The 23,477-nt window shown below is 30.2% G+C and overlaps 1 protein-coding gene across 3 annotated transcripts in view; it reads left to right on the forward strand.

Annotated features, from left to right (window-relative positions):
* The window catches only part of LOC144839936 (poly(rC)-binding protein 3-like), an 81,321-nt gene extending 58,606 nt beyond the window's left edge, over positions 1-22,715 (forward strand). For 2 of the 3 annotated variants that reach the window (XM_078695525.1, XM_078695529.1), the window contains 8 exons: positions 7,081-7,209; positions 10,869-10,940; positions 11,280-11,321; positions 12,275-12,353; positions 13,339-13,424; positions 14,058-14,107; positions 14,841-14,960; positions 15,557-18,187. In XM_078695525.1, the coding sequence (XP_078551651.1) occupies positions 7,081-7,209; positions 10,869-10,940; positions 11,280-11,321; positions 12,275-12,353; positions 13,339-13,424; positions 14,058-14,107; positions 14,841-14,960; positions 15,557-15,797 (819 nt within the window). In that variant the 3' untranslated portion in view covers positions 15,798-18,187. Of the gene's footprint in view, positions 1-7,080; positions 7,210-10,868; positions 10,941-11,279; positions 11,322-12,274; positions 12,354-13,338; positions 13,425-14,057; positions 14,108-14,840; positions 14,961-15,556; positions 18,188-22,360; positions 22,608-22,637 lie in introns of those variants that run through there. The other variant, XR_013611817.1, reaches the window with a different exon arrangement.
* Positions 22,716-23,477: the final 762 nt, after the last annotated feature.

Consider the following 23,477-nt stretch of genomic DNA (forward strand, 5'->3'; position numbering starts at 1 on the left):
AATTACAAAATAATATTTTGACTTAGGCCTACTAGTAAATTTGTTTGTGATATACACTAACATTACTATATATTTTAATGTACCATATACAATGTAACACAAATTTTAAAGAAGACTTTTAATATCGCTACAAAATACTTGTACAAAGATATTTGTCAAAGAAACCTGATGTCATTTTTGTAATGCTTTTGAAATTTCTTTTCAGTTGCCTATCAAAACCTATCTGAGATTGACTTGATGAAAGGTTATACATGTCAATAACTTTTCTATAAAAAAATCTTCAGAAATTCTCAGTTATCATTTTCTAAGAAGGGTTTAAAAAAAAAAGAAGTTTCTTTGAGATGCTTATACATTAATGGCCTTTTGAACATTTACGAAACAAACATCTGCAAGAAATAATTATTTTTACAAAATAATTTCCAATGGCTATCAGGTGATATGAAGTAAGATGTAATTTGTCTTTAAAACTACTATAACAATTTATGTAAGTAATATTTGTAGGCCCTACCTTAGAAATAATGAAATATTATAAAATATACACTATGTACCATTTAATTGTCTCAAGTGAAGTATATGTTAATTTTTTTATTAATTTTTTCTTAATATCCATTAATTAAAATAGTCGCAACAGACTTTTCTATTCCTTGGTTTAAAATATTGGTACTTTTTTGTGTAACAAAAAGCATATTAAGGACTCTGGTATTATCTCCATTCATGTTTCTTTCATGGAGGTATGAAATTATACCTCCATGTTTCTTTGTGGAAGATTTCAAGGCAGCCAATCCCTTACTATACAGTGTATATGTTGCTAATTTAATAGACCTCCATCAATAGTACAAGTTACTTTAGTACTTCTTCTGTCATTTGCCTCGAGTAAGACACTTTACTTTTTTCACTTGAATGAGACATTTTGCAGCTAAAAGCACCAACTGTCACGCATGTGTCTACCATGGGAATAGCATCGTTTTTGGTGGAAATCTGTAGTGTAAAGGAATTGCACTTTTTAAAATGTCTACAATGTAAAGGCTTTTAGAATTATCTGTAGAGTATTACCTCTTATTTTCAAGGTTTATATTGTGGCCCTGTCATTTTACCATGATTTAAAATCCATATTAAACTATTATTTATAATTATAACATAATAGTACAGTAATAATATTTATTGGTTTTCTCCAAAAATGGAGGAACTCTATCACAACAGAAGGGTTCGACCCTTACAAACAAAATTAAATACTGTAGTTTACATTATATATACAAAAAAGATCCATAATTATACAATAACACATCAAATGATACAAATTCCACAGACATTTTCTAGTAAACCATACTATATTTTTCAGTAGATTGTTTGTTTTCAAATGAATCTGAATCACTGCAGGTTTCTTCTTTTTTCTTTGGCAGTTAAGGTCTTGTTACAAAAACATCGTCTAACTTTATACTCTTCTAATTTCTACCTGCGTGTGTTGATCACCATAAAACCGATTGGATTCTGACTTGTAATGGCTTTCTTTTCATTTGTTCAGCATTATTACAGTATATACGATATTAAGCCCCAGATGACTCTTTCTGATCCAATAGAACTAGATTTTCTAATTTGGTGTTCAACAGCTGCTTTGTAACCTAGTAAAAATCACCAGGTACATACAAACTGTTTAGACAGAAATTCGCTACCTCTCTCCTATGTTGAGAATATTTATTTTGTTTTTGCTTGCTGGTGTTGAAAACTACTCTCATCCGGCACTGCTGTGGAAATATGGGAAAAATTCCTTGATGATGTTGTTTCTGTACTAGGATCTTCAGTAACATAAATATAACTGAAACTTGTTAAGATAAAATTAACTCATAAATAAAACAATTTCAGATTATTTCAATTCACTTTCAAGCCACATGGTTCAATGTGGGAATAATAACATAATTATATGCATACTTTATTGACAAATTCTGTAAAAATAGCATTTTCTCTCTTTCAATAGTGGTAATATATTAAATTTTCTTTATTGTAATGTAGTAAAAAAATGACGACCATCATATAATTAGATACATTCCAACACCTGCCAGATTATATTGTTCACTATTTGTCTGAATTCTTTATTTAAGATATTAGTACCAAATGAAAGAGTTCCAAGCTTCATATGTGATGTAATTTATCTGTAATATTTACATAGTAACTGAGCAATATCGTGACTGTATAACGTCCAGATTAAGATACAATAACAAATATTTACTTTTTTCATTCAGTCTAGACGGTTAATATATCTTGGATATTAACTGCTTCAGTCCAGTAAATAGCAATATTAAAGAGTTGTTCAAGTAGGCATGAAGTCCGCAAAAATAATGTTTCTGTTACGTCTTGTAGATTATCACTTAATTTATTGAGGATTATGGCTCAATTAGTATTGTAAAAATAATAAAGTAAAAAAGCTTGTTTATGTACTGTACACCTCATCGCCGATAGATACTATTAATAGTAAATACAGCATTTAATGCTTATGTGTTGAGAATCATGTATAGTGTTTTAAAGTAATATAGGCCTAAACCTTAATCCCACCAGAGTCTGGTTTTTCTCTTTTTGGTTTTACCGGCAATATTAGTGGTTTTAATTGTCTGATCTTTATAGTAGCAGTTGCGTTTTATTATTATAGGATAGAGTTTTTATTTCTAACATCAAATTTGTTTATTTTATTCATAAATCCAGCAATTTTTTGTAATTTATTTCAAACAATATGTACGAAAATGTCATTTGTAATGTTATCAATTTAGCACAATCAAACATCACTGCACTCGGCAAAACAAACAACTATGCCGTGCATGATTTCCATAATTATGTATGTTTCAAGTTTTCGCTACGCTCGTTTGTATTTAAACTCAAGAGAATAGGATGGAAGTCTGGTACGACAGATACTTAGGTCGTTGGTGAAGAAGAGTGATAAATTACAATGTTTCTTTATCCATGCAATCTCGCACACGTAGCAAGTTAATTCTTCAAAATGGCGGCTAAGAAAACTATACGATAAAGATAATTCAGACGACATATAATGAAAACAAACCATCTTTGAATACAACTGATGTATTTATGACTGTATTTATTTTGGAATGACAAATCTGATATAAATCAATGCTTCTTTTATATTTGATTCAAATTTTAAAAGTTTAAATTTTTTTTAATGAATGTTTACAAATTTTTTGTACTAAATTAGTTATAGATTTAAGATAATAAATGATTTTTTTTAATGAATGTTTACAAATTTATTCTATACAGTTATTTACTAAAATTAAATAATAAATAAATTTATTTATTTCACACTTATTTTCTCAATCATTTCAATTTAAAAATGTTTGCAGTAATTAGTCAATTTCTTGTAGATATTGTAATTATAAATCGTAATTAAGTTTTTTTGTTCTGTTGTTTAGGGTTGACCGATTACTAGCATAGGTATTATAGGCAAAACAAACTGAACGGTATAATTTCATAATAAATCTACTAAAAATTTCTTTCAAAAACATACACATATTTGGTATTTGCTTTTACACTAATATACGAGTTCATTTTGTATTTGGTAGAAATTTGAATATAATAGAAAAATAATAAATTAATTAAAAGTAATTATGAATATTATAACACAATACCTAAATAGTAATACATATTATATTTATATTAATTCTTAATGGAATCAGTTTGTAAAAAATCTATTAAACATTTCTTTGCAAAATAATTAAATTGCATTTGGCATATTGTTTAATGAGTTGCGTGTGCTTGTATGTGATAATAAAACGCATTCAATTATCAATTTACTGCATTACTAAAATGCATAATGGTTAAACATATTTGATTTGTCATCAGTAATGAGGTATTAAAGATTTCGATAATATGGTTGCTCCTGAGCGGTTTTACTGAATTTGTGGTATAAAATGAATCCCAACATGAATTTAATTGTCTCAAAAATATTTAACTATTCACTATAGTTAGTTTCCAAAAACATACCTAGAATAATTTTAGCTGATTCTTGGACTGTATCTATATTATTTAATTATTAAATTATTACAGCATTATAGGCAAATTCTATGATACAGTATCACATATGTATCACAACAGTAATAAAGTACAGATAATGAATGGTACAGAATGAGTTGACTGTGTTTCGAACACCTTGCTACTTTCATCTTGTCCATCATCACAATAACAGGGACCAATCACAGCATTTCTTAATTAGCTTAGGAATGTGCTCATCCTGCTATTGATCAGCCAATCAGTTGGAGTCTTTGTCTTGTCTGACAACTAAAGATGGTTTGGCTCAGGATCGAGACCAGCTGCGGCCGGTGGAAGGGTGCTCTTAAGTTAATGTGTGAAACTAATAAGTTTACTTTAACTCCGATGGAGATTCCACACAAGATTGTGAGGGAAGACATTAGCTGTAGGACGTATTTTATCATGTCGATCAATTGCTTAGTGATTAATTATCGTGATCCTAATCTTAAAAGTTTTTAGGTGCATCTAAACTGGGACAGATATCTTTAGTGACATTTAGTACCTGATTCTGCTATAAGAAAAACCTAATAGTGTATTAATTAATGACTCCATTTTTACAGCAGAGAGTGGAGCATTAATAACCATTTTAAAAATGGTGTTCCCAAAATCACAGTTAGCTAACACATGTTTGTCTTCCAATACCAAGGTCCATGGTTAAATACTGACCTAGTGCCAGGGATGTAACTCATGACTCTTTAGAAGAGACTTAGTTTTAAGAGTGATAGATTATAAAATAGTTGTTCCATCCTGTAAATGGTGAGTTGCTCACTGTTGGATACGTATGAAATAAAAAAAAAAATTATCTTTTAACTTATTTCATCTTGAACATAGATTTAGTTGTTCATACTACAGCTTCTTTGTTATTGTTTTTTAAGCCATTTCATTTCCGTCGGATTGCTGCAGTTCAAAGTATCAAATCAAAGTATTTCATGGGAAAATTTATGTTTAAATAATTAATAAAGCTACTGCTTACTGAGCTATCTTTGCAATTGTTTCAGATTGATATTAAATATTATCCGTAATTAAGCTTCATTACTTCATCAATTAATTATAAATAAATTTCAAAATCCACAGTGAGATAATCCACAGCTTTACTATACTAATTAGAACCAGCATCGTGTTACCAGGCAACTATGGAATGTCAGTCTTTCTTAATTAAATTCTTGAGTCATATTTCATTAAGCTTACATGGTTCCCTGAGATTAAACTTCAAATAAACCCTTTTTCATGCTCTCTTAATTTTGTTAAAAGTTTATTAAAAAAAGAAGGAGGGCTTTAACGTATTTGGAAATTATTGAGGCGTAGAGGTAAGATTATTGCTTGGTTGAGGTGGATTAATAACACAATTTGAAACAATCAATTAATAAATCAATCAATAAACTTTATTACAACTTTGAAGTTGAAATACAATAAAACTTTCAATACAAAATTCATTAAAAAGTAAAACATTGCAAACACACATCAAAAAGGCAAGGAATCAAGAAAAGCGATAAAAAATGTCATGAAGGGCAGACTTTTAATTAACAACCTTTTGCCAGGGGACAATACAACTGTACATAATAGTATGTAAATAATCATGAATGATAATGAATTTGGTAGTGTAGTTTTATTCTCCTTTCGTTTGTAAGTTTTATAGTGGCACAGAAACACTGCTTGATACAAGATAATGAGGCATTTACCCCATAACATTATCAGAAAGTGCAATCTTTATCTGTACATTACATTCGATTCTGTTAAATGTTTATTCAACGCTTTTATCTTATTGTTAATTTTAGAAATTGTTCATCTTTGAAATTGAAACATAAAGAGACAAGGTTATTTACAGTTTGTTGATAAACATGGATAAACTATACTGTTACTTTGCCAATAAAGTGTGACATGCGTAAATGGATTGAATGTATTAACTATTATTTTGACCAAATTGAGTGTGAATACACAATTTTTTTAAAATAATAATGAATGTTGAGAACATACAGAGATTTGCTCTATAATTTAATAACTTCAACTTTTTTAAAAATTGTTAAATATTTCAGACAAACTGTCCATATGATACATATTACAAACAAAAGAAAGAACATTAGATTAACAATCTAACTTGAGTTTTTTTTTTAAGTTTACATGAAAGTGAATTTTAAACAGATATTTGTAAAAAAATAATCACTAAAATATTGAGCATGAGAAGATGCCAATTCCATAATCAACATTATAAAATTGAAATATCTGTCAAATGAATAAAGCGGCAAAGCGGACAATATTACAACCGTCAATGTCATTCAAGATAAAAAGAGTTGTATGTTTTGTGACACGAAACAGCATTGGGTTATTGTTCAATCAATGTATTAGTGATAAAATACGGAGAATTAATTAACTCATTAGCGCCCTCTTGGTGTACGGTAAAGAATGTGGCTGGCCACGAACGTGTTATCAGCCGACTTATATTATCCATCTTTACGATCCAAGCTTGCCGCCTCATTAGGTTCAGTAATTTGCAGCTTTCACTTAGTACAACAACGGCAACTGGAAAGAAATAGAAAGCAATTAGAAAGATTATGAGTTGTTGTTTAAAACTATAAACTGTTTATCAACAAAAGCATCATATAAGCCGGCTGTGGAGGATTTCAAAGCATGACTGAGTAACAGTTCTAAATGTCGCAAACAATTTTAAAATAGTCTATGCTAAAATTATAAATGCTTATTTTTGGTATATTGTAGGTGGTGGCATAAACAGCCAGATAAATATTACTGTTTTCTCTATTTATATTTAATTACTGTAGATGTATAACAGATAACATTCATACTATAATGCTCAGTTTTTAAAAACTATGTGCCCAAAAGGTATGTTCAGAAATAAAGTGCGAAAACAATATTTTGTACACTAACAGATACGCATTAACTTTTATCACAAGCAGTGGTCAATAGCATGAACATTACATATTCTGTAGTTACTCATTTTTCATTTTCTAATGTGCACCAATTTCTAATGAACTCAAAGAAGGTGTTTGCGATAATGCAATTTACTCATAATGCTAAATGATTGTTATTGATTTCTTTCAGACAACTGGAGCTTCAATCCAAGTTGCAACAGACATGCTACCAAACTCGACAGAGAGGGCAGTTACAATATCAGGAACGCCGGATGCAATTACGCAGTCTGTCTACCACATTTGTTGTGTGATGCTTGAGGTATAGTACTCTCTCCTAATACACCCTTAATAAAGTGTCAATGTTGATTTTCAGTAATGTATAGTGAAAGAAGGTAGAAGACTTCTTTGATGAAAACATGAAAGTAACAAGTCAGAAATAATATGCCATGGTGTATTCGTAATCAGAACAATTACATTTTTTCTGTCCCAGAATTAAAACTTAGACCCTTTTACACTTAAGATTTGGGGCTAACCAACAGCTGGCCTTATGTAATGGGCACAGTAGGTCTAAGTGTAAATACTCCACAAATTTAAGCTGGCTCTTCGTGGTAGGTTCAGGAGCGGCTTTAACGTTTGGGTCAGCTTATGTAGTGAACCGTGACCATTGGCTTGAGAAATGAAGTAAATGGATATCGGGGGCCGTCGTTTAAAAGGCAAGTGTAAACATACTGGATCATACCCAAACAATTAAACCTGGACTCGAATCTGAACTCGAATCTGGACTCGATTCAGGAGCAGTACAGAACCCAATCAAAAGTGTAAATGGAATCTGAATTCTACTATAAATAGGTCTGCTCTGTGGCACATGACACTGTATACGATATACAACCTACCTGTTCCACTTAATAGATAACTAACATGAATTATCTTGTATGTCCTAATTACCTGTGTACAACAATCAGTTAAAACTATACACATATATATATTTATCTGTGTTAATTAAAATAATGATTTAGCGAAGTCAGCGTACTTTATATAATTAATACGCTAGGATCCATGCTAGTGCATTAATAGTACATAACCCCTTGAAACTATTTTCTTAGGTAAACTACAGCCTGCAGTTATTTTACGTATTAATATAATTCTTAGTGGTAGAAATAGCTGCAAGTTCTTTTCTTAATGAATTATGCCATTTCAACATTTAATAATGCTGTATAGTAAGGTTTTAATTCTGATTGGACAAAAATACAGATCTTCCTATAAGTAGACACTTTGATAAACAAGTATTTTTGGTCAGTATGCCTATGTTAAAAGAGTTATTAGTATTGATATCAATAGAGGGAAGACTCAGTTGTATAATGGTTATTACGCTTGGCTTGTCAGCGAGAGGTGGCAGGTTTGAATCCACGATCAATTTATGGGACTATGTCTATTGTGAGATACAGTATGCCATACAGAACCATTGTAACTATGATGCTACACAGTGTCCCAACACTGTATTGTTTAAATCTATCTTATCAATAGAGGGAGCTACAGTATATTAATGTTCATTATGTATATCAAATTTGCATACACCTGTTCTAGTTTTTGATATACCTCATTATTGGTGCATTTCTTTCTGTTATTCATAACATTAATTCTAACGAGTACATACACACAGCAGAACATTTTAATTTTCTTTGCATAAAAATGGTATATATGAAAATGTCTGTAATTTAAAAGAATTTAAAGATAGTAGTCTATTGAATATTAATTTAATACTTGACAAAATTATATCACTTTTCTGTTATATTATAATAATAATAATAATTTTTTAAATGTTTGTCTTTATATGTTCCTACTCGGTTTACACAAAAAAAGCAAATTGAATATGAGACGCAAAGGAACCAATTTCACTGCTCCATCGCCAGCATTTTGACTGTCCCAAAATCAAAGTCACAACTAGAAATAATTAGTATAGAATTGAAAAATGATTTAGTTACGGAGTACTTAATAAGTAGTTGAATCGTTAACAAGTGGCGTGTTTCTTATCTCTCTTTACAATCCCCCGAATCAAAGTAAACACTACAGTTTGTTTAATCATAAACTATGAGTAATCCAGCAATTTTAAGTACTACCTACTAGAAAAAAAATGTAGTAAGATAAATAAACAGATAACATTAGAAATGCTCTCCCCTCTACCAAATTTGCTTCCTCGCTATTTTCCTTTCAATTTCCAATTTCACTAGGGTTGCATAATATGAAGATATTCACTTTATTAATTTATGTCAGGTCAAAATGGATTTATGATATTGCTACTGTTTGTAGATGATAATGAGTATGACATTACAATCATAAAAACCAAGGTTGTACAATATTGTATTCATTTCAGCTATTACACGTTCTTCAAAAAAATCTTCGTGCATAGGAATATCTTAAACAGATTCAACTGTTTCAATTTCTTTATTCCTCGGCAAGGTTAACTGGTGGTCAACTACATGACTAGTTTATAAACCTGTAAAACAAGAGAACATAAATCATGATAGATGGTTGTATACCTAATCTGAAGGTCTGGCCTGGGAGACAATATACAATAGTGCAAGATAAAACACCACCAATGGCTTCCAAATATCACATGCATTATAAATCATTCCAAATCATAGAACTTCATAGTGATCAAAAACCTTAAAATATTAAAAATATATGTTTAGATCCTTGTAAATACATATGTTAATTAAGGGGAGTAGTGCTGGCTATGTATAATACTCATTAGTAAATACCTTTTCTGTCAAGTTCACGTAGCAATGACTTATTTTTACCTTCAAGCATTTTGACATTTGCGTGGTAAGATATACATTAATAGATAGATGTGTTAACCCCATGTTATTACCAGCATGTATGAGGTGTTGGTTGACTGGCTTACTGCATCGCGTTAGGTCATGTCTAGTGCATATGGCCATTGACTTTTCAGAATTACATAATTATTCTGTTATAATTAATTTAATGTAGTTAAATTGTTGTCATGCGAGATTCAGCAGGCCAAGTGTAAAATTGAAAATAAGATTATTTCTAATCATAATTGATAATACAAGTGGCATGTTTTTCGCCATTTTGTTGTATTGTTTTATAAAAGTATTTAAAATTTGATCTTATTTTAAAGACCAATCATTTCCATTTTTCTGAATTTAACACTTACAATACTTTAACAGCTGCTAAATTTTCTTGTTCAGATAATCGTTAAAAGCAGAAAAAAAAGTCTTTATTGTATCAGTGAGCAATTCCAAATTGTTGTAAATTTCCATATTTTACTTGTAGTGATGGATTTAGGATTTTGAAATATGGGGCAGAGGGTGGGGGGTTAACGTGAACCTAGCAATGTATTTAGACTATCTTTTTCCTCTTCCTTCATCTATGACTTGGAAGGGAAACATTAACATTTATAATGCACTGAACATACATTTGTTTCTGTTTGAAGCTATTTCAAGCATACCTGTACAAACAGTATCAGTGAATATAACTGAACCAGAAATCTAAACTGTACAAAGCATCAGTTCAGATATTCATGTGCAATATATAGTGCGTTGACCTGAATTGAATGCTCCGTTTTAGCTTGCTGTAGGCCCACGTCATGCTGGTAATCAAAACATGTTGATAAAATGGTCTTCAATAACACAGGCAGGTGAAAACATTCAACCAGACCTGAAAACAGCTCTGCGCCCAACAATTGCTTGACCTATAAACTCAATATAGCTCAGGTTAGGGTGTCTAAAGACTCATGTTAATGAAAGTCGTTAATGAATGAAGATGAACGTGTAAGATAGTGTAATGTCAGCTGTTTATAGCAATAAGGCCAACTTAATTTGGGTCAGTAAGGAAACTATGTGCTGTGTTCATGTAATAGGAAAATTGGGTGCAAACTTTCAGTATAGAAATTTACTTAATTAAATACAGAAATAAAATAGATTTTTTAACAAACATTAAATTTTTTTTGTTTTGCAGTGTCCTCCAAAAGGAGCAACTATTCCATATAGGCCCAAAGCAACGGGTCCGATTGTTTTCTCAGGAGGCCAGGTAAGTGATGAAATTTAATAAAAGAGGTGCTTAAAAAAGGATAAATAATAATAATAAAATTGTTGTATCCGATGAATTTATTATTGATAATATTATTCTAATCGAAGACAGTATAAATGATTATCCTATAGTTATAGGATAAACAATTTGTTAATTTCTTTGGTTTACTAAATGGAAAATATTTATCTATTTCCATCATTATCATCTGTAGTATAAACAGGCACTTAGAAGACCATTAATTGATATATAGGTATAAGGTTAAATTACTGCTATATTTTATTGATTATATAACTAAAGCAATGTATTTATATATAAAATAATTATTTATTCTCGTTATAGGCCTATGCGGTACATGGTAACTATGCCATTCCACAACCTGACGTAAGTTTAATCCCTTTCCTTTCCTTCCAATTTAGATTCATCTCTTTCAATCCACCTCTATAGTAAACATGGATTATAAGAAGATTATTTGCTATCAAAAGGAATAACTTATAATCATTTTATAATAAGATTATTGCAAAGATGATTAGATCTATTTTTAAATATTCTAATATTCTATTTAATTCTAGGTAGACTAGTCTGCGATTGATATATTTGATATAAACATATTTTGTTTTAAATAAAAAAAAAATAAATATATGACCTAAACTATATGACATACTTTTATGAATTGAAAAATTAAATGATCTTCAAGCCGTATTTTATTTTTGAATTACTGTTAATTTAGTAACTGAAACATCATTAATGAGTTTTAAATTATTAGGAGAATAATTATTTATCCTATTGTTGTAATGATAACATCCAGTACATGATTTTTTGTGTTGGTCCATTGTTGAAATCAACATTATCATATGCTTACTTTTCTCTACTAGGGTTTAGATATGGACCAATAGAATCTTTACAATACTTAAACCCCTTTTGATTATGTACATTATGACATTAAAGAATATCTCCCTCAGAGTTCAGTTGTGCCAGAGATATTTCCAAAACATTTTATCTAAACCAATCAAAATTTATCAATTTAAAATTATTTGTATGTTTGGAATATCTATAAAGGTTAATAGAAAATTATAATTTACAATTTTATAAGTTTGAAATAATAATATTTATTTAATAATATAATAGTATTTATTACTCTCCTTTAAAATGGAGAAACACTCTCGTAATAAGAGGTTTGACCTCAAAATGATATTTTGTATGGCTGGCACCCTGAGCTCTGAGACCAGCTATCATTTGCATGTCAACCAGCTGGCTATAAAGTGCCTCCGTCGGCCACCAGGCTGACGGACTTTCCACATCGTAACCTTTATCCCCAGTTTGTGTGTTCATTTCAGTTGAGCAAGGTTCAACAACTCGCTCTCCAGCCGTCCCCGGTACCCTTTGCCCTTTCTGGACAGCCTCCTTACCCTCAAGGTACGTGTCTATCCCACCATCTAACCCTTGCTTGTAACATATGACCAAGGCGTTTTTTTTTAAACCTGTGCATCCTCTAAGCCTGCTTGTTTCTGTACCATTTTATACCGTAAAACCTTTGATAACAACTATTTAATCTGTTAAATAGACGTTCATCCCAAAAAGCACATAAACAAAATCATCTAAATTTGCAAAATCTAAAAAGCAGTCATTTTTCTTGTTTGATTTATAACAACTTTTGGATTTTAAGTAATTTTCTTCAAGATTTACTTTCTTGGTCAAGAAAATAGTCTTGTTTCATCTTCTCCAATTAACTTTTAAAAAGTGTTAAATCTTGTGGTTAATATAAGTTTAAATGATTTTTTCAATTGTAAAATACCCTTCCAATGTTTTACAAATAATTTAATAAAATAAATCAATGGTTTTACGATATATATATATACTTTTGCTTTCAATGTTATAACACAGTACATCTGCTAAATGCCTGGATAATTAAATAAATTTTGCAATTGCGTAACAAATATATGAGGAATTAGGAGCTTTCATGTTAGATACATCATTGTTGTGCTGAGCATTAATCTTAAAGAGTGCTCTTTAAAAAATGTAATATTAGAATGAAGAAGAACATAATGATGTTTTTGTTGGAAAAATAATATTTTCTTCCAAATGCATTTGGAACATGAATGTTAAATTAGTATACACTTGCATGATCATTATCATAAATTAATATTTTACCATTTTATAATTATAATTTGTTTATGATTTAATTCACAAAGACATTTTAAGTTTCATTTACTTGCATTTTGGCATGTGGTTATAAAACACATTTTATATTATTATTATTGAATGTGCACTTAAGTATGGAAGTACATAACAACAATTATGCTAATTATTTTGTAAATAATCATATATTTTAATTGTTATTTATTATGTAAAGAGAATGTATAAAATGTAATTTTGTACTATTCTGGTTTATCATCCTTAGGTGTCATGTCGCACATAGGTGGACTAACACAGCCAAATAACAACCAAGCTACCCAAACAACACATGAGATACACATTCCAAACAATGTGAGTATTCAACTCTTTTAAGCTCTGTGTACACTATCAAACTTTATGTGACAAAACATGTGATGTGCCCATATTATGGTAATGATGACATCATATCACTACCATATTAAACATATCACTACCATATTTGGGCACATCACACTTTTTTTGTCAAACTAGATTGATAGTGTAGACAGACCTTTCATCCTGATGATGGTCTATGTTCCTCTGGTGCCTCATGACGTGGCACCAGAGTTTTCAAACAATAGACAGTATCATCTTATCAAATTGTCATTAGGCCTGTAGTCGCTCTTAAGACCCACATTACATTTTGAGAGGTGGTTATGCACCACCACTGCACTCAAACTTTGATTGGCTTGGAGGCGCATGCAATATTGCTTAGACATCTCTATATTATAATTCATAAGATTTAAATACATTTTGCAAACAAGATATCCCAATTGATTCATTACAGAAATCATATAGAACTTTACATACAGATGTTAAAACTCCTCACATAAATAAATGTTTTTCTTATATGTTAATGTTATAAATTTAAATAAAAGTAAATGTACATGCAAAAATATGGCAGATATGAATGCACTGTTGCAAAATATTGTGTAATTAACTTTACTTTTCCCTTCATTCTTCTAGCTGATTGGCTGTGTTATTGGGCGCAAAGGAGCAAAAATAAATGAAATCAGGTATAAAGTGAACACCTTAATTCTTACCTGCCTATATATCACACAGTGCTTTATATTAACTTTATAGCTTTGGGCTACTACAGTAGTTATACTTTCATGTTAGATATTATTATTTCTTTTGACATGAGACACTTTCATTCAAATAAGAATTTCACAACAAATTTCATTAATCTATTTCTACACTATGGTCTCACCATTTGACAACAATACAAAGATAATGTAAAACTTTATGTGACAAAAAAACGTGATGTGCCATATATGAACATGATGATCTCATATCACTACCATATCTGGCCATATCACTTCCATATTTGAGCACATCACACTTTTTTTGTCAAACTAGTTTGATAGTGTAGACAGAGCTTTAGAATGGTACATTAATATAATCTTACTCGCTTGTTTCCAGATTAACATGACAAACGAACGAACGAAACTGATACGAAAATTGTAATGATAATTGTTGATATCGTATTCAATAATATTCCAGATACATTCCAAAAAATGTAATTATTTCAAATAACATGTAAAGTGTATTATTTCTATTTCAATCATATATCTGCAAACAAAAAGTTCAATAAACAAATTTTACATAAACATCCTCTGTTTAAATTTGAACCACTCACATGACAAGCTCTTAAACTCTAGACCAAATAGTTTGGATGATATAACAAGTCAAACTACCAAAATACATTTATGCCTCAAACTAATCAACGATATCATCTTTTTTTCCTAGGCACATCTCTGGTGCTAATATCAAGATAGCAGACTCCGTAGAAGGAAACCCTGACAGATCAGTGACTATTACAGGAACGCCGGAAGCTATCCATCTAGCCCACTACCTGATAAATACGAGGTTAGTGTCCACAATGGCCTTGCCGCTCCAACCGGGAATGGAATATTCCATTTTCTTATAGTCTCCAAGAATATGTAAATTCTATATTAAAGCTTCCTTTAAAAACTCAAATAGCGGTACTAATATATAGCACAACTCAAGATTTTAAACAATTATGGGAGAATTAAAGACCTTTTAACATGTGCAATAAAACATTTTAATGTTTAGATGATTTCATCTTGTTTGCTTTCCATATGATGCTATGGCCAAGGATATATTCAATATGATTTTATTGTTAATAGATACTAACTGTACATTTAGATTTGTTATTTATGGAAAGAATTCTAATATTTTCATTGTCATTAATGCTTAATTGTAGAGACCATTGGCCTATATTTCTGTGTGTGAATTACACCTTTGAATCTTTCTAATTCCATGTTGTGTTAAAATGCATTTTAAGAATGTTCATTGCAAAGCTTTATACAATTGTCAGATATAGTATCATTCAATCGTATGTGTGTGTGTGATGTGTGTCTGTCAATTTTACTGCCATTCAGCCCAGCCAAGCTCCATCCCTATTCCTCTAACCTATGACCTTTCCCTTTTTTTCCTTACAGCCTTGACTCAGCCAAGGCAGCCTCGATCTCAGAAACCTTGCCTTCTTCCTCAACCCCAACTACCCAAATAACGTCCTCGCCTCCTACTGCCAACTCCCCGACACCCCTGGTCATCCCTTTGTCAGAGCTCATGAAGCCGGTACCCCTGTTGGGTTTGGACACTGGAGCCCTTAAGCACCACAGCTTCAAAGATCGATCAGGTTTTAGCCAACTTGGACGGCTCAAATTCATGCCGTATTAAACGACAAAGTTCAGCAATTTATTGAACATTTTCCGAGAGGATTACACCACGTTCATGAATTTTCGAGTCGTCTTGGAAAGCGCTTTGTAGATTATCCAGAGTGTAAGATATTAAATGTACAACTAAAATGATTTTAATTTGGTTATTGTGAATTTTTAAGTTAATGCTTACTGTATACTTGTGGCGGTAAATAGATGTAACATTTGGATTAAATAAATATTCTATGTTGAAATAATGTCAAATTAACTATTTATGAAATAGTTTTAAGAGAAACCTGTCTTTATATCAGATCTATTTGCATAAAGTTTAAATGATGATATTTTGATCCGTAAAAGACATGCAAATGATAAATAAGTCCAGTAAGTTATTAGAAAAAAGCAGTACACTAAAATGAGGATTAGTAGCAAAAACTTGATGTCAAATAAATCTGCCATTACTGATAAATGGTATTTTATAAATTTTAACATTAAAAAAAAAATCTATGTATAGTTCATTGCCTTCTATTGAACTTAATGTACTTAAGAATTCTTGTAAATGTAAATATAGTAATTTAATGTAACCAAAAACAGGCTTGTTTTAAGTTCTAGCTCAGTGTCTGGTTAAAGCCATTCCAGACTAGCCAACATCTTTTTTTTGTAGGCTAAGAAAAAACACCAGTTCCTAGCATCATTGTCATTTATCGCACAATTTAGATATTTTTGTGATGTTAGACTACAACATAGTGAATACAAACATTATTTGAGAATGCTTTAATAGACATAAATAATAATTTAATACCTTTTTAAGAGTTTTGGGTTTTATTAAAATTGAAAAACCACAATTTACTTTGAAAAGAAAATGGCTACTATAATTAATGATAACTTGCATTATATCTATTGGGCAGGGACTTAATGTTCTTTTGTAAAATTGGCTGCAAAAAAAGTTAAGAAACTGATTTTTAAATACCAATCTATAACTAATTATAAGTTATTAGCATTTTGGGAATATAGACTAGTATATAGAGATAATATTAAACTATACAAAATATCTCTTATATAATTATTTTTAGGATTAGTACTTACGTTTAAATGTATTAAAATTATATATGTATGTGTGTGTGTTAACATAGTATATTTGCAACGCATACTGCGACTGCTTGTTTGCCAGTATATGCTTGCTATTTGTATGTATAAGCAATAAGAAAAGAAAATAATGTGGTAAGCTATCTGTTAGTCGGATTGGCTTCTTCCTGTCATTTTTCTGCTGAAAATAAATACTGTATGTTACAGTAAAAGTAAATTTAATCACCTTTGATTTTAGTAATAATATTTAATAATTTTCGCTAACTTATATAGTAAATTTGTATATTTTAGCATAGCTTTTCAGAATTGTTTAATTTTTAGTTAATATGTGTTTGAAGCAATAGAGTTAAATATTGTTTAATCATTTTTTTTTAAAGTTCATGTTTACTTTTTAGTTTAAAATGCTTGTATTTTTAAGGATTTAAACTGTACTTAAAAAGTATTTGATGTTAAACAGGGTCTTTTAAAATATTACATTACAAAAGTGTTCAAGATCCCTACTTGAATTGTTAATTACCTCACTGAAGCATCTACTGTATAGTAAGCTTCCAAATATATGTATTCACTCATTCAAATATAAAATGTAAAATCATCTATATGTATTTTAAATCTGCAAATATTAAATAAAAACAACTCTTGTATATAATAATATTTCTAGACACACAATTTATTTCAACCTGTTTGCTTTTGTATATTGCTTACGTCATGGAAATGTAAAACTCAAATCTTTTTCTATGCGTATTATATTTGAAAGAACGGTATTATCCTTTCTGATTATGTCAATTTTACCGAGGGGGTCATACGATACTGAATGTATGTCAATTTTTATGGAGGATATAAAGAAATTGCAATAAAATAAAGACATGCATAATCAGTTTTTTTTCTTCCGAATTACAAATGGCATCTTCAAATAAAATATTTTATGATAACAGGTGATTTTAGAAGAGGCTTTTATATATAAAGAAACAAAATTGTCTGAGGAAATTGGACCAATGTAGAATTGAAAGTACTATAGCAAAACTGTGTTGTTTAGTTTACATCACAATCTACGAAAAGTAATGTACCATGTGTTATATAATAATTTTCAGTTTTCTTAATTAGCTACTTAAATAATCAAGCAAGATAAGCTACAATTTATTAAGTACGTCTCACCATAGATTTTGTTTCTTATTAGTAGCAACAAGTCCTAATTTCATTCATTTTTAGGATGTTGAAATTTTGTGTATGGATGATACTGTATAACAAGGTGCTTTATTAAAGATGTTATAGTATTGTAGGAATATGCCAAATGCATACTTATATATATAATATAAATATATATCTTTCCGATTACTTGGAAAACTGTCCACTTATTAGCATTATTGTGTTGTGTTCGTTCGTAAATGCAAATGTTGTACGCAGATGCCGTGCGTATGTAAGTTATTAGAACTTATCTGATTTCTGGAGATTTTTAAATCATCTGTCTGCTTCATAAATTACAGTTGCGAAGTTTTTAGATACTTAGGTTATGAGTTCACGTACCGAGAATCCGGATCACGTTTGAAATCTTTGTAAGATTGCTAAAAGCTGGTCATGATTTTCAAGTCTTAGTTTGGTAATTGGGTGAAATTATTTAAATCTTTAAAGATACTGAGAAATTTGGTTTTAAAGATTTGCAAACTCTTTTAGTAAGAGATTTTAAAAGACATATACTATATAGGCTAGTGGTTTTTTAAAAATATTTCTTTCTAGAGGTTTTAAAAGAAAGTAAAGTATACATTCATTGCTAATTAAGGGCATGTGGCGCAGTGTGTTGGACGTTGGACTACTGATTGTGAGATCGTAAGTTCGAATCCAAAGCTTGTCTTTGCTTGTATCCTTAGACACTTTACTTGTGTTTGCCTCTCTCTACCCAGGTGTACAATTGGTACCTGGTTAGGTAAAAAAACACAACTGCGCTGATTATAACTGCAACACTAATATGGGATGTTCCCAGATGTGTTTGATCCAAAAACATTACTGGGGTAACAATGTGAAGCTCTTAAAGGCTTTGTGCATAAAGTGCTATATAAGATCGACGTATTAGTATTAATATTAATTCAGCACAAGCTATCCAATACAGATTATTTAGTAATAGTTTTTTTTTAATGAGTTAAAACAGCAACTTGCACTCTTCTTTTGTGCTTCCTTTTTCAGTAGGGTTAAATTCATTGCCATATATTAGTATAATTGCTGAATTATCTCAATTTTTGTCTTCACTTTTTCGTGTTCTTAGTGTGAATGGAGAACTGAAGCAAGAAATGTGAAATAAAACTATATTGTCTCCAAACGTTTCTTTTGAGTAGTTAATTGTTGTTGTGACCTGCAAACACTATCCCAAGTTGAAATAATTTGTCTACAGAATTATAATAAAAGCAAGGCTCCCAGAAATTGTGTGAAAAGTGTATGATACCTGTTTGAAAACAACAACCAAAATTGTTCAATCAAGTCCAATTTAAGACAGAATGGATGCATTTACCTCAGAAAGGATATAAGTTGTAATAGTTTCTAAATATTGATGTCACATAGTTGCTGGTTTCCTATGAAACTGTAGACTCATTTAGGGTCACCTTATATTGTACTGATTATGTACAGAAGACCTCCAAGTCAACTCATCTGTGAAGAAGGTGAATCAAGGTATATACAAACTCGGCTTTTTGTTTTTAAAAATCATTCACAAAAATGTATGGAGTACGAATGATAAGGCAGCACGATAAATCAAGAACAGAGTAAACCAATCCTTAAGTCTTACCCCTGCAACCCTAATATTTGTCCATTACATGCTAGTTACTTGTTGTTCATGTCTGCTTCATTCTCATTTTTTGTAGTACGTTTGCATGACATCTGTAGCACCTTGCTTTCTTTATTACGGTGGGCACATTTTTAAAAAGGGTTCAACCATTCTACACTACACGTTCACAGTCACCATTATATGTTTTCTTTGATTGTAAAAGTTGATTTTTATGTCAATATATTTAGGTGATCATTTAGAATAAAATGATCACCTATTGTTATTGTATCAAATCTTTATTTTTCTTTTTATTGTTTCTGTACACTATTTTGTGTAACAGATATCTCAAAAAGTTTAATGTCAATGATTACCAAAATTTCAGAATATCTTTCAAATGATATAACTTAATCCTAATAAGCTTTCCAGCGTGATCACTCATCCGTGACGTCATTTATACGCCATTTTGTGAAATCACATTATCAATCATATCTCCATAATTCATTATCACATATTAATGAAATTCACTACACGTATACTTCAGGTCAAGGGTAAAAATATTAGCAGATAAAAAGTTGCGCGTTTCAAGGTCATGCACGTGAAATCGCGCGTTAAAAATTTAGAACGCTCAAAATTAAGTTTTGATCAATTTAGAGCATGAATTAGGCCATTTGCGCGTTTCAAAAAATTACTGCGCAAAAACACGTTTTTGTGCACGCGATACTTAGACAGCGTAAAAAATAAAATTTGATGTATAAATCACAATCTACTCACAATTCTTAGTACATTCACCGATTTTGAGTCCATTCCGACTTAAGATAACGCTATACGAGCACGTTAAAAATGACAAAATGCGCAAATTAATTGCATCAAAGTGCTGAAAATGGTGAAAAATAAGGCATTTTTAAAATGAAAATAACTCTTCAGAATGCAAGATGACCCCCATTTTTTTTAACTTATTCGGGAAGCCATTGAGTTGTAGATATGAATTCATGTACACATTTGACGTAGAAAATGTTGTGACATCATCAAATGGCCACTTGAATTTAAAATTAAGTTTTTTTTCTCTTTTGTCATATTTTATCACATTCAATAGAACGCATCTCTAATAATTTGTTCCTGATTTTCGATCAAATTTTAGTATGTGATTTCTCAATTAATTGACTTTCTCGTGACCTGCCACTATTTTTATTTTGATGACGTCATCACGCGTAAAAACTTGAATAACGTAGGTCGTGTAATTTCACCTTCGCCGTAAATTTGAATATCTACAGCTCTTCAGAATTAAAGGTTACCTTGATAATTATAATTTATTATGAAAGCTGATGAAATGTAGATATGAATTCATATAAAAATTAAGCCTATCGGATGTTGTGACGTTAACATATGGCCAGTTGAAGTTAAAAAGTAGTTTTTTCATCTTTTTCGTCAAAGTTATACAAATTTCAAAGAGCGCGCACAGCGCTTCTACGTGCCAAATTCTCTTCCAATTCTTATATTTATTTGCTCAATTCATTATCTTTCGAAATTGTCATCTTCGAGTTTATTTTGATAATTCCATCATACCAACAAATTAGAACATGATGTGTGTCCCGTAATTTCACCTATGCTACACTTTATATAGATACATTATATACTGTACATATTGTATATGGCATAATAATAGGCACAACTCAGCACTAAAGCGTATAATAGGATGGCATACATCAACATTTTCTGATCGTATGTTAACGTATGTGCAAACAAATTATTTCGGTAAAATGATAAAAATGATCACCTATAATTCGTCAAAGTGACGAATTAAATTCTAGTTTATATCTTATATCTGGCTGGTTATAACTTCTGTAAGGTTGGTTCAGATTAGAGGATTGTTTTTTTTTTTTTAACTATAATTTGCATGGTACACCAACTAATATTTCAGCTTTTCTAGTCTGAACCAACGTTTATTTTGGCCTAGAAATTGATGTGAACTTGCATAAAAAAGCAACAATATTTTTATTATAATCTAAAACTGGACAGCAATTCACAAGACGTGTTTATTTTTGGAAACAATTACATTTATAAGACAGAATAATAAATTATAGCATGAAATTAAATTACAAAACAATTAAATTTTTTAGAATGAGTGGTAAATCTTGGCATGAAATTACCTATGAATAGAATGATATGCACTTATGAACCACTGTACATTCTGCATCTAATCACTCTGTAATTATCAAACTATATAGCTGCCTTCATAATCTCTTTAAATTGCATGGCTTTTATATAATCATGCACTTTTTTTCAATTGTATTGATTTCTAAATCCACATGGAATAAAAACATATCTGTGAATACAGATTCTGAAATTCAATAATTTTAAGTATGTTAAAGGTACATATTCAGATAAAAACATCTCTAAGCTTATGCAAATTAGTTTCACTCACCCCTAAGTGTACTGGAGGAATGAGATGTTTATGGCAGACTTCTCAGAAGTTACACTACACCTCTGTGCAGCCTCATTTGAGAAGCTGTCACTAACGCGAGTCGAGTACAGTAGAATCCTTCCTTTTGCATATTCAAGGGACACTCTCCTGTAAAACCAAGGAAAATGAACAAATTACCAAAGTTTTTTGGAGGAAACCCCTTATGGACACTTTGGAGTGTACCGAAGGTGTCCATAGTGTTTTACTGTACATATTCTACACTACTTCTTCACGATTCTCTAATTCTCTAAGTTTTTACACATTATCCATATAACCATGTTCTATCTTTCAGAGTCGCAACAGAAGCACTGGCTATAGCAACACCTGCTACTATAAGCTTGTATTAAGAAGAATGTTCGTATTTGGCTATAGGTACTTTATTATAGATACTTGGCTCAAAGTTTGGAACAGAACATTCAGAAGACTTTTTCACTGGTTATCACAATATGTATAATTTGCTTTTGAAATACTTAATACACAGGTAAAACAAATTGGAATGTACATGCATGTATATACAATTTGCAACTATAAATCTGAAAGTTTTAAATGCATTTTTGAATCTCATGAAGGGCAGAAATAAAATTAGAAACTTCTGACCAATCAGATGACAGCATTTTAGGTATTTGACTATCAGTGGCTCTGATACACAAAGGCAACTATTACCATGCATAGTTCTATTGTTTTCAACAATATCTGTGTATCTGCAAATTGATTATTGCTATGTGATTATCAGTTTTGTAGTTTTGTCGTCCTAACACGAAGTATGTAATGGACCATTCTAAAAATAACCATAAGTTCAACTTATATTCAAATAATTCTATTAATAAAGATCTTAATATATAATCATATAGATATTTATAATTTAAATTTAACAATTATATGTTACTAAATATAGGTCTATGCATAATGTGGTAACATGTTTGGTTATCATATATATTTACTGAAGTATTTCTTTTTTGTTGCAAGTATGTGGTCATTGCTTTGTTTAAAATATATAATTTTTGGTTAAAGTTATTTCTGCTGTTTTTGTGTTTTAAGACAAATATGTTTTATAAATATTTGGCCATTTTTATGTAATAAGTAGATATATACTTGGTAATTTATTTTAATGAAATGTCATTAAACCAAATGTATATTTAATAGTATAAACATTTATGTCTATTTTGACTATTTAAAAATAAAAATGTTTGTCCTAAAATAGTCTTCTATGGAAAGTCACAATATAACTTCCAATACTAACATTTTATGTAATTATTAATTAACATTATACATAGGTTTTTGAACAATCAAAACTCCAAATAAATAACATTCAATGTATTTTTATGTTGAAGGATTATGACACAGTATACAGTACATGTGCCTAGACAAAAGGTTAGGTTCAGGACAAATAAAAAATAAAACAATATTTA

This window comes from Antedon bifida, chromosome 1, assembly GCF_963402885.1.
Source record: "Antedon bifida chromosome 1, ecAntBifi1.1, whole genome shotgun sequence".
NCBI lineage: Eukaryota > Metazoa > Echinodermata > Crinoidea > Comatulida > Antedonidae > Antedon > Antedon bifida.